General features: G+C 35.7%; 1 protein-coding gene across 3 annotated transcripts; it reads right to left on the bottom strand.

The window, feature by feature from the left end:
• Nucleotides 1-1104: 1104 nt before the first annotated feature.
• zdhhc1 (zDHHC palmitoyltransferase 1) lies at nucleotides 1105-18966 on the bottom strand. 3 transcript variants are annotated; one of them, XM_039688592.2, is made up of 11 exons: nucleotides 18337-18966; nucleotides 17545-17789; nucleotides 17215-17390; nucleotides 15845-15946; nucleotides 14613-14740; nucleotides 14320-14475; nucleotides 13138-13259; nucleotides 10622-10710; nucleotides 6176-6290; nucleotides 5919-6021; nucleotides 1105-3059 (listed from the first exon to the last, which is right to left on the bottom strand). In XM_039688592.2, the coding sequence occupies exons 2-11, from the start codon at nucleotides 17761-17763 to the stop codon at nucleotides 2509-2511; spliced, it is 1761 nt and encodes a 586-aa protein (XP_039544526.2). In that variant the 5' UTR covers nucleotides 17764-17789; nucleotides 18337-18966; the 3' UTR covers nucleotides 1105-2508. The 3 variants fall into 3 exon arrangements, with proteins under 3 accessions (XP_039544526.2, XP_039544527.2, XP_039544525.2); XM_039688593.2 differs by having other exon boundaries at nucleotides 1105-2915; nucleotides 10622-10713; XM_039688591.2 differs by having other exon boundaries at nucleotides 10622-10713; nucleotides 18337-18965.
• Nucleotides 18967-22826: the final 3860 nt, after the last annotated feature.

Raw genomic sequence — 22826 nt, forward strand, 5'->3', positions numbered from 1 at the left:
GTTTTAAAATATACCAGGAGCTACAGCAGGTGTTTGGACATGATCGTGTGCAGGTCTTGTTGAGGTCTATGCTACATATACAGAATGCTCTTTCTCACTACAGTTTTACACAATTACAATGTCAGAAATAATTCTCAGTTTCAAAGCAGTGTAGTTTGCAGTTCATTCTGGATATTTAGATCTTTTTGGATCCTTTCTCAACAAAGTCTGCATATAATTGTGTTACCCGATGTTGCTATGTCACTCGAAAAAATATTCTATATCAAAACTTTAAGGGAAGAATGAGGCACTTCATACAGAACCTTTTGGAATCTTTTTATGGATTCAGGTTTAATTCCTTAAATTCATTTTATCAACTAACAGCTCATAAAAAATACTTTACCCCTTGAAAAATGTAAATAACCTGTATGAAATTATTATGCATTAATTTAAGATTTTTATTTATTTATTTTTGCATAGAGGGTTCTTTAAAATCAAGCCAATAGAACCTGAACCTAATGAGATACACTCTACTACAATGGGAGGATGAAAAAAGATCATGTGACTAACATTGTGGCTATAGGTTTATTCTGAATGTATGGACATCTACACTGAACTGTAGAACCGTAAAAAAGAAATATGTCTATAACCGATTCAGGACACATAAAAACAGGACAACCACCATGCAAGGCTACATGTGCAGTTTTTATTGAGGAGAAAAAATTGAGGTAAAAAAAAATAACGTTCATAATAGCATACCATCGTACTACTTCTGCAGTATATATACTGCACATAATGTGCACATTTTCCACATGCCTGGAATATCGAGATGATCTGCTAAATGTGCAAAACAGGGCAAAGTGTGTGGAATGTACTGTGGGATACAGCTACCCACTTGACTTCTTGACCTTCCAGAAAACAGTACCAAATGTAATTTAACATCTATTTGATCATACTTCTATTTGTCATATTTAAATTGAACGTAGTAAACTAGAATTCTTTTCCAAGCAAACATGGCTTGAGTTTGAGATTTACTACCTTTTTTTAAAAATTGTCTACATTAAAGAATAAGTGTGACTAGATTTAAACCCTTTTATTAATTCATCAGGGGGTTTCGGTCCGTGCCAATAGGCTGTAGCAGTCGATAGGGTGTCTATCTATATGATGTCTATGGTTTCGGGTGTCCTAAGTTCAGGATCCATCTCGTGGAATTTTACCGATGCCCCTTTCTCTCCTCCGACCCCAGCTATTCCATACTATCTGATCGAAATAAAAATTAAAAACTGCAAAAACAAAAAAATGTTTTAAGTCAAATTTATGAAAATCCATCCCTTGTTCTTTAAATTTGATATAATAATGTCAAAAATGTATAAATAAATGAAAATAACATGATATTTAAACCATTGATAAATAACCATTGATAATTAAACAAAAAGTGTATATTAGGGAAACAGTTAAAGAGAAACAGACTTTTTTTTTTTTAAATTAAGCAACAAAAAAAGATATTGCTTCACCATCATGCCATCATTCAGCCACTTCCTCTACTTAAAACATTATGTACCAAGAATGTTTCCATTCACAGTTTGAACATTAATGTGTAAGTGGGTTGTTTGAGCAGCATTTAAGATGGGAGTAGATTACTCATACGGGCCGACATCATGTGGCACTGTTTTTATATAAAATGTTCATTTAGAAAGCAAAGCACTTGAGTGAGTACTAATGGTGTGATAACAGAAAACATTAATAACATTTAAATTCACATCCCACTAGAAGCACTCTATAGTACATAACTCAAGTTCACTCAAACACAACTGGATCGGATTCAAACAATCTGCCATAAAAAGCTTATAAAAACAACAAAAAGGAAATCCAACAATTAATAACAACAAATAATAATTTAAAAATAAGGTAACTTAATGTGCAACAATGGACACATGGACTAAAAAAACCTGAAAATCAGTGGTCACATGTGTTTCATCATAGAAAACTAAAACTTTGGCATTTAACACATATAAATAAATAAATAAATAAAATTGGCAGCACTGCATGAAGTATTTAAAAAAAAAAAAAAGAAATATTTGTGCAATGCTGCAGCAAAGTCATAGTGAAATATAATAAAAGGTTAAATAAATGTATATAGTGTATTGGTTTCCTCACAAGATTCATTAATATGTGAAGAGTCCAAAGCTTCAATACATAATCAACTTTTACCACAATTTCAATATAAGTGATTTTGATCATATTGCTATACTATTCAATATGAGGTCTTTAGAATGATCAAATTTCACTGACCAATGACAACCAGCATTCGATGTTTAGTCCAGCAAAAGGTCAGACAACAAAATCCACATTGCTGACATTCAGTGGTGTTTGCATAGGTTGCATCAGGTTCTGAGTGCTACATCAGTTTTCATGGGATTGTACCGAACAAGCCAGTTTTTTGTTGTTTTTTTTTAATATAAAAACAAGACCAACCAAGGGCTGATGAGTCCTGACTAGTAGTTATGCGTCTCTGTAATGTAGTAATCTCTACACCATTGGGTTTCCTAATCTGGAGCTGGGCTTTGTGTCCTCCATATTTCTCTTTTTACCTGTCTGTTTGCGTTTTGCCACACGGGGACTTTCCTCTGTGACAATGCCCTCTTGGGACATTACAGGCTCCCCGCTTTCTCGACTCGTCAACACAGAAGGGTTATAGGACACCATCTCAAACCTCTGCTCAGCAGCTTTACGAACGGCCGCTTTCCTCTTGGTCCTGGGCTGAGGGGAGGGTAAAGCTTGTCCTGCTGCTGAGGAAGGCAAAGCACACTGGAGAGAAGAGGAATAGCTAGTGGCCGAAACAGCAGCAGTGGTAGTAGCGCAGGTGGGGTTCGGAGCTCCGGCCAGGGCTGCGCTGCCAAGCCGTGCCATTGCTACAGGGATCTCCTCCAGAGATTCTGCGGAGTCAGAATGATACTCAGCAGGGGGGCCAGCGGCTTGTACGGGTGCAAGAGGGGGGAGGGAGGCCCGCAGGGGAAATGCTGGGAAGGGTAAGCGTTGACCAAGAGAAGAGGACACAGTGGCGGCAGCTACAGAGGACTCTATTCGTGTAAAGCACAGACACAGATCAAAAAGGTAACTACTCACACACTGTTTCGCCAATATAAAGACCACTTTGCTACTCTAAAGCCAAGTTCACACTACAGGATTTTAAGCCCGATTTATGCCCGATTTGCAAATCGTTGAGCTCGCCGACAGGTCAGGGTGTCAGCTCGTGTAGTGAGTTACCTCCTGTTGTGGATCAATCATGTTGTGTGGTGTGAACAGCTAAACAACTGATTTCACTGAGAGCAGGTCATGTAGTGTGAACCGCACAGTTCAGCCCGACGTTTTAAAATCATGTAGTGTGAACAAGGCATAAGGGTGGGTTGCACCAAAAAAGGATTCAAATTAAGCAAAGTTTACAGCTAATCAAGGTTTTGTTGATCTGGGTTTTATTTTAAATCAAGTTGTGTTGCACAACTTCATTTTAAACATTAGAATTCTAACCAGCGATTAAAACCTTAATTTACAATTCATTTCCTCCGCCATGATGGATACACCAATTAAACAGAAACAATGTTAATATTCTATTTCTTTCTTTACTGACCACCAGAAACTCTCTTTCTGACTTAAGTAGCTCTTGCTGATAAAGGAAATAAACTTTATAAACTGCAACACAGAGAGACCGATAATGATCAAGCAAGCAATGAAAACATTGTGGCAGCTTGAGCAGAATGCATAAGCCTAGAAATATATTTACAGTATCAATTAATGGAATAATAAGGCAGCATAACATATGACAAAACAACCGAGATAAGAAAACTGGCACGAGTGTCCAGTTGAGCACCGCCCAGCAGCCACGCGTGGAGAGGGCATAAGAAACCAGAGGTGCAGAAAATCAGATGGCGCTCACCTCATTATCGCCACTGCTGTTAAATGCTAAACATATTCCTCTCTTCTTTTCTTTATCCGACACCAAGTGCACAGAGATGAGCGACGGAGTCACATTCCGAAATCGATAGCAGGCGTAAGTTTATGGCCCAATGTGCTTTATTTTTCCTCTCTGAGACCAGACAACACAGCTACTTTTTCTGTCTTTGTTCAGTCAGCGACATATTTTAATTTGGGTGCACTTTATTTAAACCTCCCCCCCCTCTAAAATTAAAGTTTATAATTGTTTATAATATTTATAAATGTAAACCTGCTTATTTTTAAACAAGGTTTAAAGTTAGGAACCTTAATTTAATCTAGATTTAAGATTAATCCTTATTGGTTCAGCACCCCACCCCAAGCGGCTACACTTGTGTGAATAAAAAACATTTTTTTTTTTATGGAAGCCCAATTCCACCACATAAGAAATGACTATGATTTTATAATTATATAATTTGTATAACTCTATTTGTTATAATGGTTACATTTTTAAATAATGACCACATTGACTGTTATAATTTTGACTTTGTCATTGTTTTTATGTAATTTATGCCAATTATGTTTGCTTTTTTGTTTTGTTTTTTCACAGAGTTAAGATTAAGCCAGGATTAGACCTTAGTTCAATAAGGACATTTAAGTAGTTTCTATAAGCCTGCCTTGAAAAACAAAAAACAAATAAAAACAGCTCAAATGCATTTTAATCTGGGACTTGGCTGTTTGTCATAATTCTGACTTTTTTTCTATGTGGTAGAACTAGGCTTAAATAAACACTAGAGCAAAAGGTTCCCAGGCTGTTTAAAGGAATAGTTCACTTTTAAATAAATTTTAGGTATGTTTTAGCTTACCTCAAGGGCATCCAAGATGTAGGTGTCTTTGTTTCCCCAGTAGTTTCAATGTTGATATTTTGATCAAGTTGATCAATGATGAGCATGCACAAAGAAGTCCAACTTAAACACGATTTAATGACTCGTAAATGAAAGTACACATTGATGGCCTAAGACATGAAACGAGTGGTTTAATTTAGACTTCTCTGTGCATTCTCTTTGAGGTGGTGACCATATACCTCCATTATATGACTGACAGACAAGAACGGTTCAACCTAAAAATATCAAAATTGAAACTACTGCGGAAACAAAGACACCTACATCTTGGATGCCCTTGAGGTACTGTAAGCTAAACCTTACCAAAAATTCATTTCAAAGTAAACTATCCCTTTAAGACCACATGACAATTCAAACACTAAATACAACTGAACAATGCATTGGGAGCTAAAATAAAGTTATATATCAGGTAAAGAGAAATGCTCTATTAGCAGGTTTCAACTTTCATTTCATAGTTTTATCTTCTTCTTACAAAACTCCAGTCTTAAGCAAACAGGGTGTTGTTCATTGATGTAGATGTACCACACTATTTAATATTATAACATAGCAACGTTTGCCATAACATACTAATCTCCTAAACCAGTGACACACTGTTAGGATTAGTCAATGCTGCTAATGTTGCAGCACTGTACATGCTACCTGTATTTGTGAATACAAGCATGTTACTATTAAATGTTAATATATAATTACTATAAAATGCATGTTATAATATTAAATAGATATTATTAAATTAGTAAATAATAATTAAATATTAAATAAAACATATGCTTTAGTTATTGGATAATAAATGCATGTATAAAATTAATGCTTCATCTATAACTTTCCCATACCTTCACTACTATTTTTTTACTCTCATCTCTATTCTGGCCTATACTCCTCTGATCTTGGCATCGCATATTGCAGCACTTCTCAAGTCCTGGGATGAATCAGTTTGTTGTATTCCTTATTTGGAGAAAACTTTGCTAAATTAATAAAAGTACGCTTTTGTTCAAAAGTTTAGGATGAGTGAAATTTAAAAGTTTTAAAAGAACATTTTATTCAGCAAGGATGGTCGTTCAAAACAATGAGATATTATATTCACCAGCTGAATGTTTATGTTTGTCTTACCCTGCTCAGCAGGAGTCTTTGGCATGCCTCTGTTGGTGCTGGTGTCAATGGATCTGTCACTGTTTACCTCAGCTGCGAGTTCACGCACTTTCCTCTTTTTTTTCTAAGAAAATAAATGAAATGGTTTTAGTACATAATGAGGCAGGAAGAGGTTACAACATCAGTGGAGTGTACAGGCCATTGGTGGTGTAATTAGACCTTGGAATTAATATAAAATTGATTTTTTTGTGTCGGGTGGTTGTGACCACCTGTCCTACCTGTATGCGTTTGTGCGAGTGAGATGATGCTTTTGGCTCGGTTAAGACAGCAGGGAGGAGCTGCTCCTCACCCATATGCTCAGACGAGCTTCTGATCCGGCCGTTGCTGTACCGCCTGCAGAGAGACACGCATTACTCAAATCTATTGTACACAAACAACATTGTTTAGTGTCTTTTATTACTTTAAATGTTATAACACAGACAATAGCTACTTTTCCACTGTCAGGCCGTAATGGTCTCTTTTTCTTTCATTTATTTCAGTAATTCAACTTAAAAGCTGAAGCTAATATATTATATAAACTCACTAGATGCAGAGTGAGATATTTCAAGCCTTTATTTGTTAAAACTTTGTACGAATAGATTCAATTTCAGGTTACAAGGCATAAATCTTTATTTCGATTTCACAATGTGCACTTTGACATTTAATACACATGCTAAAGTGTCTCATCCACCTGCCTGTAACATTGTGGAAGGAATGAAGCAGGAAGTGAATCCAATCGCAAGCACATTTATTAACAAAACAAACAGGTAATCCAGGGTAAACGGAAAACAAAGAAACTCAGACCAGGAACAAGGAAAAAGCTAACAGCAACTATTACAATATTAAGAACTCACAGCGACTGGACTAAAACATAGGGCTTAAATGGGCTCTATGCACGGGACGTATTTCCGGTGAAGGTGTAAGGATGCTCGATAACTTCCGCCGATCGTAGAGTCCAATGCAATACCGAGAATTTATATTGAATTTTATACTCCATGGTTATACTTAAGAAACGTTAGTTACAAAAACAGACAAAACAGACACCCCTCGTTGCGACAGTGTTGCAAAGTCTAAGGTTTTCCGGCAGAATTGGCCTACGTTTACAAAGTCCACGGGTTAAAGCGACACCAAAACGTGATATTATTTACCCCCCTGAATTAAATTTTTACCAGGAAAATCCTACCAAAAAATAAAATAAATAAATAAATAAATCCCCCCTGAAAGCGATTGGGATAGTTATGCGTAGCATAACAATATAGCAATATAAAAATGATGATGACCAATGAGTCTGCTATGTTAGCGATTATAACGACAATAAGACGTGTGCATGTGTGGACTGATATTAGACTAATATAGTAGATATTTGTGTTGGGATTTGCTCATGATGTTAAGTGGCAGATCAGTGGGCTTGCTGCAGTTGAATATCTAAGTAAGAGATGTCTTCTGTTCCAGACGAAACCCAAAATACTATGTGGAGGACGCAAGATAATTTAATAATTATAAGTAAGGCTTTCCTCTGTGTATCCTTCCACCGCATATCCTTAAAAGTACAATTTTGGCTGTATTATTTGTGTAAAACTTGATCAAGAAATTTGGATGTTTATGATGCCAAAAAAAGATGTTTATGATGCCATGTTTTATATGTATATGTGTATATATGTATATATATATATATATATATATATATATATAAATCTTCATGGCTCAGGAGCAGCATTAAATGCCCAACAGTAATATTTTATAATATTTACAGTTACCGCTCTAAACTATTTTAGCATTTTTTTAAACTTTTTTTTTTAAACAGACTGTTATACTCTCAATAATTGTTACTGAATAGAAATTACAATGTATCTGCGAAGACTTTAATGTACAACAACCTGGAATTTACAATGTCATGGGAAACAATTTTGCCACTATGACAACAATGCTATTAAGCATTATGAAATACTGTTATTGGTGACTGTTTCTTATTACGCAATATGACACATAAGTAAAACAGACCCTTAGTAACTGCTTCTGCAGAACTGGTCCAGCTAGTAGCCTGAGAAGTTTAATATCTAACAAACACTCAGTTCATGGGGCTTTCTCAATTAAAACAAAAAGCTTGGCAAAATAAGAACTATTGTAAAAAGCATTCTGATGTATAAGGAGCGAATGGATTAGTCCATACAGGTATAAAGAACAAATAAGTAAAACTTCTTTAATCTGCAACTGGTGCCCTAGCTCACATTTAAACTGCTGCACAAAAGTATTAATATCCTTCATTCCCTTTCAGAGTTCTCAGAAGACTGACATGATACCATCATTTGCCAATAAAATACATTAGATTATTTCTATTTTCACTGTTAAAGGAATCAATCATCCCCTTAAGCCTATTAGAACAAAATGTGCAGAGTAACATGGATTTGGCTGGGCTGTAGACATTAATGTGGGCAAAGCTAAAGGGGATAGAAAGCCAAGTCTTGTGTGAACGGGAGACTGTTTTTCTATTCAATTATTTATCCACTTTGTTTAGCTAAGTCAGTGACATTTACTCACTTGCTTTAACAGAACTGTTTGGCCACATTTTAACACCTGTCCCATAAAATAATACACATCTGTTCAGTTTGGAAGTTCTTTCTTGAAAGAATTCTCTTATGCTCACCAATGCTGTATTTACTTGATAAAAAATACAGTAAATAACAGTAATGTTGAGAAATACAGTATTACAATAATTACAATACAATAACTTTTACTGTATACTACCCATATATTTGAAAGGTATTATTTGCTTTAAATTAAAATTGTACTTTTGGTATCATCACTTGAACCTGAATTAATTAAAAATGAATGTGCTATATTTGTTTTCAATTTCAATAGATTTTAAAATGTAATTTACTCTTTGTAATATACTGATTCAGTGATCAAGTAACACTTAATCTTATTATCATAGTTGTAAATGATTATGCAGTTTAATTTTTTTGGAAACCGTGATACATTTTTTTCATGATTCTCTGTTGATTAGAAAGTTCAAAAGAACAGCATTTATTTGGAAGATTTTTCTTGTGCATGTAAACTTTACTGTTGTTAAAGTCTTTACTTTCACTTTTGATCAACTGAATGTGTCCTTTCTGAACAAGTATGAATTTAAGCAAATAAATACAATTAAACACTATATGGAAGCACTTTAAAGGGGCAGTCCGCAGTTTTTCCTCTTTGCAACTTTGTTCGAAATCTGCAATTGCAGTCTTTTGCGGAATTAACAACACTACGTGAGATGTACTTCAACACCTCGACACAGCACGGATGAACACAATGTTTGAGGAGAGTGTGAGGTGAGTATGAGGCCATAAGGTGTCGCCAGGCGACCGTCTTTATGAACGAGTCATTGATTCATTCGTTCAAAATCATTCAGAAATGAGAAAACACATTGCTTTGAGATGTGCGATGGTTCTGCTGTGATCTTTGTTTAACTATTTTCACTGCTGAAATGGATATTGCAGTCAATATTGCATCTAAAATGTAAGTGACTTGTGTGTGTGACTGTGTATTTGGAGGGAACATCTATAAGAAGAGCATTACAGTAGTCTATACGTGCAGTGACCAGTGCGTGAATAAGAACTGCAGTATTATTATTTGAAAGAAAGGGATGGAGAAGGTTAATATTACGCAAGATGGAGTATGCAATCTTTATGATATTATTATTTAGTTAACTAAAGGAAACCGGGTAGCGGTGCCACCAGCTTGGGCCCGTCATCACTGCTCGCAGCTATATTTATCCTTGTTTTCAGATGGGTCTGGTTGCAGCCTCTTTATTTTCTGTAGCCAATCCGAAGTCCAAACGAAGTCTTTACCCGTCGGAACAGGTGAATCTGTTGTCACTGGTGATTGTTGTTTGAACCTTTCTGGATCTGCCATCAAATTGATAAGTTCAATTATTTCAAGAGCTTTCTCCGCAGGGTGGCTGGGCGATCCCGTAGAGATAGGGTGAGAAGCTAGATCACTCGGGAGGAGCTCAGAGTAGAGCCGGTGCTCCTCCACATCGAGAGGGGTCAGCTGAGGTGGCTCGGGCATCTGTTCCGGATGCCTCCTGGACGCTCCCCTGGGGAGGTGTTCCGGGCACGTCCCACTGGGCGGAGGCCCCGGGGAAGACCTAGGACACGCTGGAAAGACTATGTCTCCCGGCTGGCCTGGGAACGCCTCGGTGTCCCCCCAGAAGAGCTAGAGGAAGTGTCTAGGGAGAGGGAAGTCTGGGCATCTCTGCTTAGACAGCTGCCCCCGCGACCCGGCCCCGGATGAAGCGGAAGAAGATGTATGTATGTATGTATGTATCTATTACAAGCTTACATTTAAATCGAGCTAAGGCAAGCGGATAGTTTTGAACACTGGCTGGTTATGTATTTTCTCAAATATGCATTTTGGATAATTTTTAACCCCAAAAAAGAGGGAAATACGGACTGCAACTTTAAAAAATAGATAAACTAAAAAAGATCCTAAACTTTTGAATGGTAGTGTACGTAACATTAGCTCTTAGTTACTGCCACTGGCCATGTCATTAGTTTTATTTTGGTGTACTATTAAATACAATTAATGTAAAGCATCTGAAGTCAGAGTATTTCACAAAGCTAGATTTTTTTAGGTTAAACTTTTAGGTGAGATTTTTAAGTAGGTTATCACATTTTATCAATCTAGTTGGCAGAACTTACACTGTTCCTTCTTGAGAGCCCATGGCGGTTGGATCATGTACCTCCATCTCAGGGTTGGTGTAGCCGAGCGTCCCACTGTAACTGACCTGCTGCTGCAAAACAATGATGGAAACCAAATCATGATGAGAGAAAACAGGGATAAAGACAAAGATACATTACTATTGCTTTGAAAATGAGCAGTTGTCCAACACGAAACATTAGTTGGTACACTGAAAAAGCATCATATGATTAAGATCCACATTATAATGAATGTGATGCACAACAGCAACCCAACCTCCTGTCCAATAAAAATCCACAACAAAAGGTACATTTGCAGAAGTAAACATTTGGATGATTCATTTTATTTCTTTTTTTTTTTTTTTTTTCATTTTGAGAACAGGAGTGTAGAATCTTGTGTTTTTTGTCTTGTGAATTTGTGTGTCTTATGGGTGTCTTATGGGAGTGGGATACCAATGGCACATGTGTGCTTGTGTATGTGGCAATATGTATATGATTACAGAACAGATGGCCTTGCCCAACACAACAATTTACATAAGGAGCCAAAGCAAACAGTTCTTAAGAAACAGTGAAGTCACATGTACACTTCACAGTAAAGGCTGGAGTCAACTTGCATAACCCTTCAGGAAAAGCACACATACTACAAACCCAGCCTGTTTAAGTATGAGATTCTTGCAAAATGGCATACAGAATTGTAAAAAGCAAATATTGTTTGTTACAGCCTACATAATTTTAATATATTGAGTACTGATCAAAAGTTTGGGGTTGGCAAGTTTCATTTTTTTAATCAAAATTATAGTAAAAATAGTAATAGTGAAATATCACAATTACAAATAATAAATGCAAAGCTGTATTTTCAGTATCATTACTCCGGTCTTCAGTGTCACATGATCCTTCAAAAATCATTCTAATATGCTGATTCAGTGTTCAAGTAACACTTCTTCTCATTATAAATCATAAATAAGAATAAAAATTTAAAAAGAACAACATTTATTTAAAATATTTACTGTCACTTTTGATAAGTTTAATACATCCGTATTGAATCAACGTCTTAATTAAAAAAAATGGTAGTGTACATGCATAAAATAAAATTAGTAAAAATTTACAAAAAGGTTTCATGAATTAACAATAGTTAACTACATTAGTTAACATGAACTAATAATTAACAATACTTCTAAAGCATTTATTCATCTTTGTTAATTTTAATGTGTGATTTTAACATGCAATACATTATTAAAATCAAAAGTTGTATTTGTTAACATTAGTTATTACACTGAAGTAACATGAACAAACAATGAACCGCTGTATTTTATTTATTAATGTTAACAAGATTATGCTCCTGTCATGCCTGCTTACAGTGTTATAATCAAAGTGTTAATGTCTTTCAAGGCAGAGTCAAAATGTCTTCAGAACACACATCATGCGCTCTGTGTCAGGAAGTAACTCATGGTGTGTGCTCATTTCCTATAGTTCAGTGTGAGCTCAATGTGCCGCCCCTGTGAGGATTTGGCAGTAGCATGGTGGAGTAGTTTTCCTGGGAATGTGTTAATTGCTCTGAGAAGCAACTGTGCAGATGATTTCGTCCCCACACTAGGTTGTTTTAACAACCTAGTTGTTACAACAATTAGGTTGCCATGAGCTATCCACCCTGATGATTACACATGTGGGCAACGCAGTACACAAGCCTACATTGGGAATCTGACAGTTTTGAGAACAGATATTGTTAATTCAAAGGCTAAAAAACTGAACCACTATGGAATGTTGTTTAGGCAATAACTTACACACACTACTGTTCAAAAGTGTGTGGTCAGTAAGATTTTAAATGTTTTAGAAAGTAGTCTCTTACACTCACCAAGACTACTTTATTTGATCAAAAATAAACTATTGCAATGTATTCTATTCTATGTATTTCTATTTTTTTTAATGCAATAGAGAACTACTGTAATATTAGTTTGCTAATTTGGTGATCAAGTAACATTTCTTATTATTATTGTTTAAAACAGTTGTGGTGTTTAATTATTTTTTTTAACCGCAATGCAATTTCTTTAGTATTTCTTTTTGTAACAAATTAAATGTCTATTAAAATTACAATTTAACACATCTTTCCTGAATAAACGTACTTACTGACCTTAAATATTTGAATGTATAATTTATGTTAAAAAATAAAACTAACAGGTGTTCCCAGAAAATGCTTTAGAATAATAATTCAGTTCCCTAAACCTGTGCATTTGATGCATTCCCCAAATATTAATATAGAATCACAATTATAATACAGATTTGTGTAGAGCCAGCATTGTTTTCAGTGGCCTAGCAACAAAATGGTGACATCTGACTAGTGAATAATCAGCTAAATAGAGAAGGAAATTAATAAAATTAAATTGGTTTTATGTGGGTGGAAAAAAATATTAATTGATCAAATTTTTTTATTTGACACAAAAAGAAAACAATGTAGTACATCAAAATATAAATAACCACCATTGGCTGTGCTAAAAATATGTTTATGTTTGTCAATGTTGTACCTTGATGAGATTAATCTTGGGAATCCCAGATTCATTTTCTGGAGGAGGCTTTCTGGAATCTTTGGCCTCTTGTCGATGCCGCTGTCGCACGATATACTCATATGTGCTAAGTCTGTTCCACACTGAAGAGGAGAATGAGATGGAGAGAAAGAGACAGAATCTGAAACAAAATGTCTACTGTCATATCACCCATGTACATCACATCATTCATATTATCATTCCGGATAGGAACCATATCTACATCTTAATCATAGTTAAGGCAAAAACCTAACTTAAAGTTCTACTGCCACTGGATTTCCTAGGAATGCCCCCTTGTGGCAAACCCAAGGAGGAAAATGTTTAATTATAATAACAACCACAGCAACAAGACATCAAATAACCAATATGACTTGTTTTTAGATAAATTGATGCTTAATCTCCAAGAATGAATTGATTGTTGACCAAAAGTGACAGTAATGAGTTTTAAATTGTTAAAAAAAAAAAATCTATTTCAATTTAATGTTGTTCTTTTGAAATTTCTATTTATCCAAGAATCCATAAAAAAAGAAATTGTCACCATTTCCACAAAAATATTAAGCAGCAAAATGGGTTTCAACATTGATAATTATAACAGAGTTCCTACACATTTTCCATTTTCAAATTTCATAATTTTGAAACCTCTCTGCAGATTTTCAGAACATAATTAACATAAATTGCCCATACATAGTACAGTCATCTGTAAATATTATTTTCTCAGTTTTTTTTTTCATTGGTTTTCTCAAAGTAATAACATTCTCTTGTATTAATATTATAGTAATATTATAATATTATAGCTGATCTGTAGATAAAGCTCTATGGTTTCGCATAAAATTACTATCTTGTAATTACTATCTCATTATTAATAGCCTTTTTTGTTTTGTCTTAACCATGGTGCTGCCTCATTAAACAGCTGTGTTAAACAGCATATATTTAAATGTCTTAATTTTATAGTAGACTATATAAAATAATTGATCTTTCAGATTTTTATCTTATTTTTCATGAATGTATTTTCAGTATATTTTCCTGCTTTTTTGTCCTTAGCCAATCACATGCCTGGTTATTGTAAATTGCATTAATATTTCACAATGTTACCATTTTAAAAGGCCTTCTTTCAAAAAACCTCAGACTTTTGAAATGATAGGTTCGTTACATGAGTGTACTCACTGAGGTATATGTGGAAGCAGAGTAAGTGGCCCAGTAAAAGTGCAGAGAGTAGGCCCAGAGCAATGGTGACTCCTGCAAGAGCGGGAATGGCTGGACCTGCTGTAGTGACTGGAGCCACCGGCAGAAACACAAACCACACCACAGATTCATTCCTAACTGCAGACAAAGAGAAATAAAAAGGATGACAACATTGACAGAAATGTCACATTATCTGAGAAAACATACTGTATTATATGATGTTATGTGTAATGGGACCAATTTTAGTACATTCAATCACACAAAACACTTCTTACCCTGTTGAAAGTGCTTGTCAGATCGAAGTTTTGATGGGTCCAAAAAGAACTCTATAAATACATAACTAGCAATAACTACAACAAAAAAAATCCCCAGGAGAGCAGAAATCACACTATTGAGAAAAAGCCTGTCATGAATAGAAAAAGAAAGAGAAATAATTAAATACATAAATCGTCAGGCCTTTAAAGAGATAATGCTATTTTATATGTCTATAAATGTGGATTTGTGGATGTCATGCTGCTTGTACATAATGCTACATAAGTTATGACACAATGATTTTTCACACTTACTCTACATATACACATATTGTCATTTAATGAAAAGACAAGACATGAAGTTCTCCCAATAGCAAATAAAACTCACAAACAAAAATAATGTTTGTATGTGGTGCTAAGCAACAGCACTTGATCTCATGATTGCCTTATGACTTCTATTTGGGAAAACATTAAAAAGTGGTTGCCAGAATTATTTGCCCCCTTGGTAAATAGGATCAAAGACAACTGTAAAGCAAATACATCTGCATTGTTAATCCTTTTGATATTTTATTTTAAAGGGCACCTATTATGCCCCTTTTTACAAGGTCTTGGGTGTCCCCAGAATGTGTTTGTGAAGTTTTACCAAAAAATACCCCACAGTTAATTTATTATAACCATTTGAAAATGTCATTTTTGGGGCCTGTTTTAAAAAGAGCTGTTTTGGTGACTACGACCTTAAATGCAAATGAACTGCATATCCCCACCCTGCCTTTGGATAAGCGCGTAACTTGCATACCTATGGCAGTCGGTAAGCAGAAGGGCTGAGAGAGTGAGAGAGCCCCGCTGTTTTGTACGTCATTCAGCCGTACATGTTTGAATCGGAATATATAAATAGTCTCTGATCAGACCCAGATGATGAAGAGACTCCGGCAGAATAAACACAAACGAGAATGGACCAGGGTCTCTCGATATGGTTATTTAATACATTTTTGTATTGCGGTTTGTATTGCCACCTCCAGTTTTCACTTTGTTTTGCCTCCAGCTAGCGGCGTGATGTAATTGAGACGTCGGTGCAAAATGGGTCTAGAGTGACATACACTATAAAATGCTATTCTGAGTGTTACATTTTTCTGAATAGTTTGACACAGGATCTGCCTTAAGGACTCACACAGGTAAAATATCTATCCATGGAAATGGCAAAACATGGAAAACCAACACACACAATGACATACAGAGAAGAAGTGAAAAGGACTCACCAGTAATTTCTGCTGCCCACACAATTATTCAACCATCGACAGTGGTGGTCAAAGCTTGCCACACACTTATTACATGCACTACAGTGTTTTGATTTAGGGCCCCTGGAAAGTACAAATGTACAGGTTGTGGGACAGAATAGAAGAGTTGCTTGAAAAAGTTGCACGCTTGAACACAATTCATTGTTGCATTTTGGCAGATAACCGATAATTAATTATGTTTGAAAGCCGTTAACCGATATATATTGGCCAATAAATCAAATTCAACTTTTATAAATTTTTTTGTGAGCCTGATTTAAAAAACAAGCACAAAATTATAAGGTTCTCATTATTTTATGAAGCCTATACGACAGACTTGTGCTGCATGCTGCTCTTAACAGTATGTTCCTTTTTTGAAGGGATTCAAATCATATTTCAAGCCATTCAAAAGCATAATGGCGAACAGTGCACATATGAAGTGTCTCAGCTGAAGGAAATAATCCATTATTTATCGGTTTTAAATAGATCAGCCAAATTTTCTTATCAGGCCGATAACATTATAAATGATCATATATCGTCCGATACCGATATGGTGGCCGATGTATCATGCATCCCTAAAAAGAACCATTGCTCAGACAGTCAGTCAGTTACAAAGTAGTAAGGCTATCTATCAGTTATCATCATGTTGCACTTGAAACTTCAGGAAACCGCAGTTGTCAAATTAACCACTTTTTGTATACAGTTAGTCAGCATTAGAAAGCGCTGCAATTAATAGTTTAGTCATTTCCAATTTAAAACTTACAAGACGTCAAGGATTATATAGTGAGGAAAATAAGTATTTGAACACCCTGCTATTTTGCAAGTTCTCCCACTTAGAAATCATGGAGGGGTCTGAAATTGTCATCCTAGGTCATCCTATATATATATATATATTTATTTATTTATTTTTATTGTCTGTGTTTGTATTACAAATGTGCAGATATAACTATCACTGCAAAACAAATTTACCCATGGATACAAATAAAAGGAACTGAACTCCATGATTTCTAAGTGGGAGAACTTGCAAAATATCAGGGTGTTCAAATACTTCTATTCCTCACTGTAATTTTTGTTCTATCATATTCCTACTGTAACCATATTATTAAAGAAATAAGGCTTAATAAAACAGAGGGTGTACACTACAATAATTTTACTACGTTTATGAGGGCTTTATTATGCCAAACGACATCCTGTGGTAATCACTGTAACGCAGCCCATTGTAGCTTGTTGATAGAGTAATATACATGAAAGGGGCAAAGATGATGCATTGCATCTGATTTAGGAAGTGGTTCTCAATGTCTATACACATACCTGCAAAACATTTGAAAAATAGTCAGCAGCTTGTCTGTACTTACACATCTACTTCACAGAGGTAGCAGTGACAGTTCTCGATGACGTGTGCATGTTTGGTGTGGTCAAATACCGGCATGGGTCCTTTATAACTCTTAGCTCGGACATTATAATCTGCAGGGTCGATGGAGACGGCCATCAGGTGCATGAAGAGGTGACAGACAAATGTGATCCCTGTACACTGAGCTCTAAGTTAAAGACTGATAACTTGATAAGACTGTATATGATGTACATAGAGTTGTACAAGGTTAGACCTGTATAATAACAACAACTTATAAATGTGAAAAGAAACAGCTTCTTTGCAGGCCACATAATAAATATTTAAACAAGGATACAATATATCCGGCTGGGATCCAGTGTGTGGGGAGCAGAGGTACAAATACACCAAAGCCAGTGACAGCAAAGTAGAGATAAAGCAGCCAGGCCAGGAGCTGGAAAGGGTGTGGGGGCCAACTCCAACCATTGGTACGAGAGCATAGGGGCACATCAGCTCTCCTAGGTCCCCCCTCACTCACTGGGGCGGTGCGATTAGAGTTCTTGCTACAGACATCCATGAGAGGGGAGCCTGTTTCTGTCACTCCTGTCATTAAAATTTTTTAAATTCATTAAATTCATTAAGTCAATGTGAAATTAAAATTGAGAATTTTTTACATTTATGGAACATTGCAGCATTTTTTATAAATAATGTTCCATGTAATTTTTATTTATTTTATATTCTTTATGTCAGTCACCAAACAGGTTTGAAACGACAGGATGAGTAGCTGAAGACTACTCTTTAAAATTATATCAAAATAACGTTTAAAACAGTAATCACAATTTACACTATTTCAATGCTAATTTATGGAATGCATCCAGAATTTATTGAAAATGAGCTGTCTTAATATATAATTATCTTATCTAATTGAAAAAACTTTTTTTTAATGACGACTAAATATTCTATGGCTACAAGACTTGTCATTTTTACAGATATCCAAACAAAATTTGTGTAGAAAAACTTGTTTAAACATTTTGGTTTGACCACATGAATGCAAAATTTATTTAAAGAAACGTGTTTCCTTTTTATTGACTTGGAAGTTGGATATATTGGTCATCGACCTTTTATAGCTCAAGTAAACCATTATACTCACTTGGTCAGTTACCGATGACAGGACTCTGGGCTGCTCCTGTGCTCCACCACATCCGAATCAGCCAGCATTACCTGCACTGTTTTTTCTTTACACGAAAACTACCACAAACCTGACACATTTTTAAACCTTACTCATCCACAGCAATAACACAACAGCTCTGAGTGAGTCTAGCTCAATCTTTACTCATTTAACGTTACTGTATTTATAGCCTGAGCGGAGCAGCGTCTCAGTAAACAAATCTCTCATCACGTTCTCGTGCAGTGGGTAAACTAATCTCGTCTAGATGTAGCAATTGACTTGCAATAATGAACCAGACTAATAAGAGACTTGAAACTGACCTAGTGTCAAACGCTTGTTGTGCGTGGAGAGCACGACTATAAGTTAACTGTAACGTTACCGTTAACTAGCTAATCATTCTACAAACAAATCACATTTTACTGAAACACACACATCTCGATAAATATCCAGAGCGTTTTATCCAAAGACTCAATCCAGGCAGCTTAAAAAACTGCACAAATACCAAAAAGTAAAGTTTTTAAAATAGAGCAGAAGCACTGAAAGCAATACATTCGGCATATAATCATTGCATATAATGACAAGCTGTGTGCACCTACATCCGGGAAACCAGTTACACACTATCTCCGTTTTATTTCAAATTAAAAGTCCTTGCCACTGAGGTAAATTTAACTATTATTATTGTAAAGTACTATTATGATTATAAATTGATTTTTTATTTTTAAATTAAACTGAGAGTGGAAAATACTTGGATCTTCTTTATATTGTTATTTCATTAGATGCAGTTACTTTGTGCTGATTTAATTTGTCTGTTTTTATGGCATCGTAAGCTTTTCAGTGCTGCACTGTAGGCAGTTTTACACTAGATGGGAGCAATAGCTTGATTTAAAACAAAATAGATTTTTTTCACAAGTATTTTTTTTGTATTACCGTTGTATCTCACTAGTCAACTAGTTCCTGCAAATTTAAAATTCTTTCATGTATTCTTTCTACATCACTTATTTTCTTCAAGAATCTTCTTTTTTGTTCCACAGAAGAAAGGCATACAGTTTTACAGTAAAATAGTATGAAGGTAAATAATGACAGAACTAATCATTTAAACATTTGGCTATTATTTACTCGATAAGTTTTTGTATTACTCACACAGTTAAAACAATACTGGACATCAAAAAGTTCACTAAAAATTGTTGCATGAAAAAATCATAATATGCTTTTCTGTATGCCTGTTGGCCTTCCAACATAGAATTTGACTATTTGAATTACATGTGTTGCTTTAAATTTCCTTAATAGTTGATTTTACAGTACATAGAGTTTACTTCTCATTCTCCTTACTTATGTTAAGTAACATTGGAATGCTGCAAGAAGCACGCTCCATAATAATTTAAACTTCCCTTGTGGGATCTGTTGAACAATGAGCTCTATTTCTGTCCCAGTCTAACATTCAATGGGACGTGGTGCAGGTCACAAGGTTTAGCTATAGTTTTGGTTGAGCCGATGTGGTCCAGGCCATAAAAGCTAAAATGCTTTTGAAGAGAAAGTTTGGGAGGTCTCTCTTTTGGCAGCAATGTGTATCCGTAATAGAGAATGAAGCAGGGGACAGTAAGATTAGTTGGGTTGGGCATGACACGCTTTCCCAAATGAAAAACTTTAATATAAACACCCATTTTCACAAGATGTAAGTCAGTCTTTCCAGGATTCTACAATTTTTTTTTTTTTTTTTTTTGTGTGTGTGATTTTCATTTTTGCAATCAAAATGACTGACTTTGTGATGGTAATTTCCAGAAAAATGCAAAAATGTGCATTTAAAAAAAAAGTAACGCATTATGTGATATAGATGCACAATACTACATGACAATAGTACAAACAAACTTCAATTATTCTCAATTTACAAACATACAATCACTGGAATCAATGTTTGTATTTTGTTACTATTTTTCTGTAATAAACTTCATTTTTTTGAGATATTTGACGTCCACATACTTTTTTGCAATATGTGAATGCAATATGTAAAATGGCATTGCATTCTGTATTTAAATTTACATTTTACACTACCATTCTAGCAATGTTTTTTGCAAAATGAAAATGAAATTACATCATTTACATTTGCCATTTCATACACTAATATGCATATTGATATGCTTTATAAGTTGCAAAATTAAAATGAAAATGCATTACAGAAAGGATTAGATATGTGTAACAATGGTGCGACCAATGAGAAAACTCTACGTCATTACACGTCAGAGCCTGCCAAGGAGGCGCCATGTCCACAAATCCGCCGCAAACTCTATAGGTGCCGCCATCTTGCCTGCCACCATTACTGCGAGCCTGCTAAGGGTGACTGTGTGACACATGCCGGTGCCCTCTAATAGCCTCTATGCACGATCGCTTCCAGGTTCATCTCAGCACGCCCGTTTCTTATCACTTTCTCTTGATAATTGCATTGGGGCATACTTTCCTGAGCCCCTTCACCCTCTCTGTAACAACAGTGTCAATACAGAAAGGGTGATTGTGCCTCATTCCACCTCTTGCCACTTCCTGGCTGTACCTCGCATGCCAGAAACAATGATTATGGGAGCAGGGGTTGAGCGTAGTGGATGTTTTTTTTGTTTTTTTGTTTTTCGGGGTACATGGAGACAGTCAGTGGGGTCCTTAATTCTGTTGCCAGACCCTCAACAGGAATCTTCTGGGATTGCTGTTGGTGTAGCACGCTCTTCCTCTTTTCCACAAAGGGAGATTTAGCCCTTGCTGTGTTCAGGGAAGGGGACTCAGTGGGAGGTGGTGCACCAGAAAAAGGAATCTAGAGCAAAGAAACAATAGCATCCCAAAAAGAACAGTCACAGCCTAATGTTTAATGTTTGCAGAAAGGTCCTTGCAACCCACTAACCCCCCAGCCCTCAAGCAATTTCATCATTGTGTGTTCCTGCCCACCCAGGACATTTTTTGACACACTAAGAGTATAGAACTTATCAGAAGCAGCAGCATTCTTTGTTCTAAATCCATCAAGCGTTTAATACTTACCTACAAAGAAAAGAGTTTTATTTATTTATTAAATATTGATTGATTTAAAGACATATGTATGATTTTTGCATTAAAATTGCACTGTGTATATATTTTGTTCACGTGTGTACTTGCATTATCCCAAATGTTTCCAACAATGTTTGAATCCAGAGAAATTCACAATTTTAACCAGTGTAATATCCCATTTCATCACTTGTCAATGGCATTATGTCCACATTATCCTAGTTTCTGCTTTAACTGCCATTAAAAATGGCAGAGTGACCCTCTAGAATGCAGCATTCCTGGTCTCCAGCATAAGATATGTTTTGCATGCTGGGACCAGCATGGGAAGCGGTAGAGCTGGTGGACCAGTAAACCAGCTCAGTTTTGCACGAGAAAGGCATTACTACTGTATGCTAGTCCACCAGCTTGACAAGCTCTATACCAGCTCTAACCAACATACAGTAAACCAACCTGGACCAACATGGAATTCATGCAGAAGTAGTAGTTGTAGTGTCTACCACAGCACCGTTTTGTACAGTCATCATGGACCACAGTTATTTGTTATCATTTGCAGCAGGTCCTGTTGCCAAAGATAACTCCAATAAACATAAATGTACCGGTGAATAAAATTTCCTAAGAAGAGTTTTGAACAAGCAGAGAAATTAATATGTTCAAATGTACTATAAGTATGATTGTTTTTTTTTGTTGTTGTTGTTTTTTTTTTTGAAAACATAAAACTGTGCTGCAATGCTCCACCAATTTTAAAAAGGGATGCTAACATGCTGTAAAAATGATCTGTTGGGTATTTTGAGCTAAAACTTCAAATAAACACTCTGGGGACAACAGAGATTTATTTTACATATTGTAAAAAGGGGCATTACCACCCCTTTAACTGGCAAAAAAAAAAAAAAAAAAAAATAGAAGAAATCACTGTAGAGCCTGAACTGTCTATGTTTTGTTTGTTCATTTCACAAATTAGTCTTTTAGGAGGCTTAATGACTCTAGTTTGAATCATTGCCAAGTCTAGTTCGAGTTACTGCAGCCTCAACATGTCTTGGCTGTGTGCACACCCCAGGTTCATTTGTGGCCTCATGCATGAACTGTCCTCCTTGAGTCGAATCAGAGTCTTCATTCCACTTCAGGTAAGTTGACATCACTTGTTACATTTTCATTACTTCTTTCGACATCACTTTGCACTTTGTCATAATTTCTTACATTCAGGTTCCCAGCGTCAACACTCACAGAGTCCAGCCTCCCTGACACAATCTGACACAGGTAAGTCTGTACGGTTTGTATGACCATCTTCCTCAACAAAAGCAGCAGGATTACTTAATATCCAATCTGCAGTTCTGTCATCATGGTCAACTTCATCTCCTTGAACAGTTTCATCCTTATGGTCAACTTTGTTTCCTTGAACATCATTTTCATCAATCAAGTTATCGTCCTTTTGATCCCGTTCCTGAGGTCCATCAATC

The sequence above is a fragment of the Pimephales promelas genome, chromosome 1 (genome assembly GCF_988280905.1).
Source record: "Pimephales promelas chromosome 1, fPimPro1.hap1.1, whole genome shotgun sequence".
Taxonomy (NCBI): domain Eukaryota; kingdom Metazoa; phylum Chordata; class Actinopteri; order Cypriniformes; family Leuciscidae; genus Pimephales; species Pimephales promelas.

Excerpts from the sequence above, each read along its gene's own strand:
- zdhhc1 (XM_039688591.2), bottom strand. The coding sequence starts at position 17,763 with ATGGATGTCTGTAGCAAGAACTCTAATCGCACCGCCCCAGTGAGTGAG. Across the intron at positions 17,391-17,544 it reads GGATCCCAGCCGGATATATT|TGTACAGGGATCACATTTGT; the intron begins GTATCCTTGTTT and ends CTTAGAGCTCAG. Across the intron at positions 14,476-14,612 it reads TGACAAGCACTTTCAACAGG|TTAGGAATGAATCTGTGGTG; the intron begins GTAAGAAGTGTT and ends CTTTGTCTGCAG.